This window comes from Carlito syrichta, unplaced genomic scaffold (genome assembly GCF_000164805.1).
Source record: "Carlito syrichta isolate Samal-C Ts95f unplaced genomic scaffold, Tarsius_syrichta-2.0.1 Scaffold313376, whole genome shotgun sequence".
Classification (NCBI taxonomy): domain Eukaryota; kingdom Metazoa; phylum Chordata; class Mammalia; order Primates; family Tarsiidae; genus Carlito; species Carlito syrichta.
Window position 1 is genome coordinate 193,045 of NW_007257472.1, and position 7,151 is coordinate 200,195.

At 44.2% G+C, this 7,151-nt stretch overlaps 1 protein-coding gene across 1 annotated transcript in view; it reads right to left on the reverse strand.

The window, feature by feature from the left end:
* The window catches only part of LOC103272902 (probable E3 ubiquitin-protein ligase TRIML2), a 12,327-nt gene extending 5,377 nt beyond the window's left edge, over nt 1-6,950 (reverse strand). Inside the window, exons 1-7 of the mRNA XM_021718727.1 lie at nt 6,762-6,950; nt 6,429-6,524; nt 3,985-4,170; nt 2,640-2,780; nt 1,817-1,840; nt 1,211-1,233; nt 936-1,036 (exon numbers count right to left, since the gene is read on the reverse strand). Of these exons, the coding sequence (XP_021574402.1) occupies nt 936-1,036; nt 1,211-1,233; nt 1,817-1,840; nt 2,640-2,780; nt 3,985-4,170; nt 6,429-6,524; nt 6,762-6,950 (760 nt within the window). The remainder of the gene's footprint in view (nt 1-935; nt 1,037-1,210; nt 1,234-1,816; nt 1,841-2,639; nt 2,781-3,984; nt 4,171-6,428; nt 6,525-6,761) is intronic.
* Nucleotides 6,951-7,151: the final 201 nt, after the last annotated feature.

Here is a 7,151-nt window from a genome sequence, read left to right on the forward strand (position 1 = left end):
CCACTGCACTCCAGTCTGGGTGACAGAGTGAGACTCCAACTCAAAAAAAAAGAAATCACAAAATTCCGTAAGAGAATGTGCAAGCCAATTTTCAAAAAGGGACAAAAAGGTTTGTACAGATACTTCACCAAAGTAGATGCAGAGAGCAAAGAAACACATGATGCATATGCACAGCATCAGTAGTCATGTAAGCTACAGGAAAATGTAAATGAGATACCACTCATTACATCATATACATCTCTTGGGTTGGATTTAATGAGATACTCTGATAATACAAATGCTGGCGAGGATAAGGAATAACAGAATCTCCCTACACTACTGGTGAGAATGCAAAATGGCGGAGTCTGAAAAACAAGTCTGACAATTCCACTCTGACAGGCAACCAAGATAGGAAACCTGCACACCAGTACATAGAGCAGAAAGTCGGAAACAACCTGGGTCCACAGAACTGCAAAAGGATAAATAAGTTAGATGAGGAAATGTGATCACCGACAGGAAGGGTCAAACTACACTACATGTAGCCGCTTGGATGTACCGTGTCTCAGGGGCTCTATGCTGGTGAATGGAGCCAGCCTCGGAAGGCTACATACCGTATGATCCTATGGATAGGACATTCTGGAAAAGGCCAACCCACAGATGCAAGACCTCTGTTACACATGCTGAATTTCCCCCCTCAGAAGCCTGACATTTTTAAATAGTAGAATCCACCTGAAATTATCTTTCAGGGTTGGAAAACTCGTAAATAATCCGCAAGGGAAAAACTTTTAACATAAGAGCGGAGTTATTTTCTTGACAGCCGTCTACGGTATATATTAAGCTCTCTAGTCTTTTTAAATTGTCCGACTACTGGGATCCACTTTTGTTTATGGTGGGATGGTCACTTGCTTCTCAAATGCACAGCCAAAGTGCCCGCAATCCCGAATGTTCCAACTCACTCTGGTAAAATGTCAGCATTCTGCTCATTCCTCTCACACGGCATGAACTCAGGTCTGTGGTGTGGGTGGGCTCCAGGTCCTGAAGCAGCAGTGACTCACTTCTAGGAGCAAAGGACAGCCTTGGTCATCCACAGACCGCAGACCCCTGCTTATTTAGAGGAGGGGTCTCATCACACACCACCAGGAAATGTGACCTCCCTGTCCCAACCCGAGGTGCTGTGCTCAACTCCTCCGACTCTGTTTCTGACCCGACTGTCTCCAAAATGAGAACTTACCTTTCCAAGGAGCATCTTGCATTCTACAGGGGAAAAAGAGACAAGGTTACTACTGGGTATTTGAGCCAAGTCTTCTGTGAGCTGTGCCCATGAAAACACCCTCTCTTAAATAATGCACTCGACGTGGGTGTGATTTCTTCAGCCTCCTTCTAATTCTGATGTGAAATTTTACGATGGAGTGGGAGAAGTCAGAAAAACACCTGAAATCATTGTGTTATGTCACCAAGGGAAGTGTTTATGTACTTCCCCTCAGCCATCTTCTTAGGGCCATCGCTCTCCACATGGCGCCCGCCAGTATGCTTTCTGTGCCAGGGGTGCCAAGTGGGGCTGGAGGGCGGTGGGAAGCAGGTTGGGGATGTGCATCGCCAGGTCCCTCTGGCTACACAAACTGCAACCAGGCTTGGCTCTAGAGCTTGGCTGCTTCCTGAGGGAGGCTTCCAGAGGCTTCCAAATGAGAGCACTCACACGGCAAGGACGTGCCTGGCAGAGGGCTACAGACAGTCTTAAAAGGATAGTAACCTACTTTCTGAAAAGGCAGCGTATGCTATTGCACACAATTCAATATACACAGCACTTAGTCTGCTCAGGCTGCTTTAAACAAAACACCATGGACGGGGTAGCTTCTTCACAACAGAAAGGTGTTTCTCATGGTTCCAGAGGCTGGGAATTTCGAGATCAAGGTGTTGGCAGATGTGGTGTCCCTCACCGGTGGCCTTCATCTCACCGGTGGCCTTCATCTCACGCCAGGCTCACATGGAGGGGGCAAGGTATTTCTCTGTCTCTTTTAAAAGGGCACTAATTCCATTCGTGAGGGCTCTGTCCCCAAGACCTCATCACCGTCCGAAGGCCCCACCTCCTCATATCATCACCTCAGGGGTGACACACATTCAGATCATGGCAGATACTTTACCAATAAATCTTACCCTTGTTTCCCGAGGTTGCCACTGATTACAACGCAAGTGTCTCTTTTGCCAGAGAAATTCTGTGAATATGAGTTAACAAACACACGTGCGTGTGTGTGTGTATACTTATACTCTAAAAACCAAACAAAAATCAGTGTTGGATACGTCTTTTTACACTTAACAAGACAGCGTGAAGATAGCATTTTAATGCCTGCAGAGGTCTATGCTCTGTGGTTACAGAATATACCACTGTATGGATGTCTCACAATTTGACTCACCACTTATTTACTCTTTTGTGGCACATCTCAATTCAAACTTACTATTGATAAACGGAAGGTGAGGATTCATCTCATGAAGCAGCTCTACACTATACCATGGTCTGATGATTCATAATGCTATTGGCAACGGGAAAATCACCACTTAGCCTTCCTGTGTGGCTGAAGACGGCTGGATGCTGTGTTCTGGGAGTGACCCTGCGAGCACCCTCCACTTCCCACTTCTCAATTGAAGTTTTCCCCGAATCTTACCTGGAGCAGCACTGAGGCCGAGTCCTCACACTTCTTCTCGAGCTCTGTGGCGGCCTGCTGGAGGCTGCAGATGTGCTCAGAAACCCTGACTGCACTCTCCTTCAGTTTTCTCATGGTTTCTGTCCCCAGGTGGTTCAGTCTCTGCAGAAGCGTCTTAATTATTATCCAACAACTGGCAACTTCTCTTCTTCACTCCTCAACCATGTCTTTAAAACTCCCTGCTGACCACCCAGAAACAGACACGATCAGGTGTGGCTGTGATATCCCTCTGTGACACGCAGGACGCTCCTCCACAGAAACGTGATCCTTTGACACCCGGCCGATGTTTAGCTGCTATGGGCGTTGGCACATAGGCCCCTGGCTCAGGGTAGCAACACGCACCCAGAACACCACACCTTTTTTTGCTGTGGTTGCCTGTTCAGAAAGCTTCCTGATGCTTCATTAAATTAAAAATGTAGCATAATTTAAAAATCAAGTTATATAATTTAAGGAATAAGCAGGAATAATTATGCTACACGTATGTTTCCTTTTTATCCTTCCAAATATACTCTACCTAGTCACATAAGAACATAATTATGTTACTTAAAAAAAATATATAAGTCATGGCTTATTATACTCTATTGCTAATCTGACAACTTGCTTTTTTCTTGGAGAGTTTCTCAATCATGTACAAAGCCAAGACATCCTTAACCATGCTGAAGAGTTCTCTATATTATGTATGGAGTACAACTTATTTTGTGAATCTTCTGTTGACTGATATAGGGGGTTGGTTTCTAGTTTCTATCAATAAATGTCACGATAACAACAACACTACTTAATCACTTAGTGATTGCCTAACATGTACAAGACACTCTTTAATGAGCTTTATGTTGATTATCTCACTCAAACCTCGCAACAATGTGAAGAATTAGGGGCCACTTTCATTCCCACTTTTTTTTAATTGGCTACATGGACGAGTTGCGGGTTAAGCGACAAGTTCAAGGCCACTGAGAAGCTAGTAAGTAGCAGAACTCATAAAGGAGTTCCATTGTGCTGGACTGAAACTCAGTTTTACTGTGTTGCCTTATTCATGTGTCTTTTTATATGTGTATGTTTGCAGTATAGTATAGTAATATATATATATACACGCACACCAATATATTTTTAGGTATATTTTGTCTTATTCATGTGTCTTTTTATATAATGTAAGAATAAACTCATAGAAATAGAATTGTGCAGTGGGTATATACATTCATTTAATACAGCTGTGTTTCTCACAAAATGTCTTATTCTGGAATTGATGGAATGTTCAGATCCTTTCTCTCATTCCTCAAACATTAGGAGGATTTTGCTTTCAACATCTCACCTGAAGCGATTCTTGGGAATTCTCCTCAAGCTCTGTGGCAAACCGATTTAGACTGGCTTCTCTCATGTTCAAGTCAAATGTACCTCTTTGCGTTTTCTGGAAGTTCAGTTGATTCTCTTCGTTTAACAATAGGAGGTTTATCCTATATTCAGACTCAATCATCTCTTTAAGTTTCTGTTCCTCTTCCTTCCTCATAGATACGATAAAATTCAGGTTAAACATGACAGATTGGTGACATATATCTTATGCTGACCACAATGTATTATTTCTCTCTCTAACCCAGTATAAAAACAAGGAAATACAAAGTGCAGGGGAAGATGTACACCCAAAGGATGAAGGGAATGTGACAAGATCAGTCAAGACATCACCCAGTCAGAGCACACGAAATGCCGATGAAGGAGTGCTAAGCGATTTACAAAAGCTCAGGGCGCGACAGCCTCCGTGATTACAGAAGAGGAGACCAGGACATTGGATTAGGGCCATGGAATTTGCTACTGCTTTGGATGGAGGGTGCAAGAAAAAAAAGGAGTTACGGATGGAAGACACCAAGGTTTGTAGACTGAGCAACTAGAAAGATGGAGTCGCCAAACGCGGAAAGGGAAGTGATGGAAGAGCTAGATTCCGGAGACCAGGAGCGACCAGGAACTCTGTTTTAGGTATGGTGACTTTGAGTAACCAATGGGACATCCAAGGAAAGATGCTAAGTGGAAAACTGAACATGCCAGTCTCCCATTTGGAAATCTGGGCTAGGGATACATTTGAGAATAATCGTTTTAGAGAGGATATTTAATCTCACAAGACTCAATGGAGTGAAGATTTATCAAGAGCCTGACTACTGCTCATCACCTCTCGATGTGACAAGATCAGTCGAGACATCGCCCAGTTCGAGAACACAACATGCCGATGAAGGAATGCTAAGTGGTTTGAACAGTCCCCTTTCGAGTCTCCTCTCCTCTGCTTTTACCCTCCTACGGTCTATTTTCATTTGGCAGCTAGCATTTTTCTGTGAAAGTGGATGCCAAATTGCGTCACTCTTCTGTTCAAACCCTGCAGAGGGGTCCGTGTCTCCTGGAAGGCAGCTGCCCTAAATGCCCGGCCCCTCACCTTCTGGTCTCATCATCTGCAGAACTGTTCTCGACACAGCCCGGCCTAGCACACGCCAGCCTCAAGGCCTGGGAACTTGCCAGTCCCCCCACCTGGAGTATTCTAAGACGACTGCATGGCTGAAGCCCTCGCCTCCCAAGTCTTCTCAAAGGCCGCTTTCTGAGGGACAAGCTCCTGGTCACCTTAGGTAGAAGCGCACCCACTGCTTTTCTTCCTGTCTTCTACAGCACTTACCGTGTAACACACTCTGTAGAACATATTTTGCTTATGTCCGCTAGATTACGTTCCACAGAAAGAAGACTGTTTTCTTTTTATCCGTGATGAACCCCCAGCACCTCCCACGGTCCTTGGCAAATAGTGAGGCCTCAGTCATTGTAGAATATGGGTGTGTGGGACTGAAGAAACTGGGAATCCACTGGAAAAGTCTTAACTAGCCAGGTAACCCTCCTCCACTACCATCACCAACTGGAGGTTTACTTTCTTTCTTTCTTTCTTTTTTTGAGTCAGAGTCTCATCTGTTGCCCAGGCTGGAGTGCAGTGGTATGCTCACGGCCACTCCAGACTCAACTTGCCAGGCTCAGGCAATCCTTCTGCCTCAGCCTTCCAAGTAGCTGGTACTACAGGTGTGCACCACCCTGCCCAGCTAATTTTTTGATTTATTGTAGAGATGGGGGTCTCGCCAAGTTGCCCAGGCGGGTCTCGAACCTGTGGACTCAGGCAATTCTCTCACCTTGGCCTCCCAAAGTGCTGGGATTATAGGTGGGAGCCAGGTAAGAGAGAGAAGCCCCAGAATCTGAGATACTTGGCAGAATAGTCAAGACACATTAAGACATGTTTGAAATTAGAAGTGAATCGTCCCTAGCACACGGTGAGCCCTTGTTGTGAATGCCAATCCACAAACGTAAGGGCTTTCACAATTTCTGTGGACACCAAAAATACAAGAGATGCTCATTCTTCCATGCCACTGTTACAAACCGTGTTATTAATCTTTTTGATCATTGCCAATAAGGGTTGCAAATTCTATCTCACTAATGACTTAATGTAATTAATTTGTATTTATTTTAGCAAGAGCAAAGTTCAGAATTTTTTGTATGTTTAAAAGATATTTGCACATTCTTTTCTGCAAACTCTCATTTCTTTGATCATTTTTCTATTGAATTTCTAGCCTTTTTCTAATCGACTTTTAAGAGCTTTTGATGCATTAAGACATTAGCACTTTTCTCTTTTATGGATTTCATATATTTTTTTCCTGCTTTGTCATTTGTCTTTTGACTTATGATGTTTTATTTGTTATCAACATTATTGGTAATTTTCTCCTGAGAATCAAGGCAAGCACTGACCTGAATCATCACCATTCTTTCTTGCTCACCAGCCAATATGCTTTTAGCTGCTTCGAGTTTCACCCTCAATGTGTTCAATATTTCCTGGAATAACTTCTGTAGAGAAACGGAGCACAGGATTCGAAGGGAATTAATTGCATTAGAAAAGTTGGACTTTTAGCCTTAGACAACATACAGCTCTGACAATATATTTTCTTTGCCATGAAGCTGAAAGTTCAACGATATATGGAATTTGTCTGGTATTCTTTAATAAACATCAAGTAAGGATCAGAATTATCTGTCCAATCAGTCATAGGAGTTAGCCATAGTGCCCCGGATCTGCATGAAGCTTACCCGGTAATTCTCGGCAGCCTCTTGTATCTCGTACACTAAGTGATGCTTGTGCTCCTGGGACTGGAAGCATTTGCCGCAGAGTGTGGTTTGGTCCGTGTCACAGAACAGTTGGGAGGGCGCCAGGTGTATCTCACAATAGGCATCTTCGGTGACGCTCTGTGGTAACTGGGGGCCGAGCCTCTGAGACATCCTGTGGGTGTCCCTAGTTGAAGACAAGACAGTTTCCTTTGATGGGGGATACATCCCTGTGCTTGCTCCGGACAAGACTGGCAGACTTCCTTCACTGTCTGGAGCAGGCACACGGGGCCATTTCTGGGTCCACAAAAGACCCAAGGAAGTAGCCCTCGTAGACAGAATAGGCCGGCACATCCTGGACTCTTCAAATTCAAC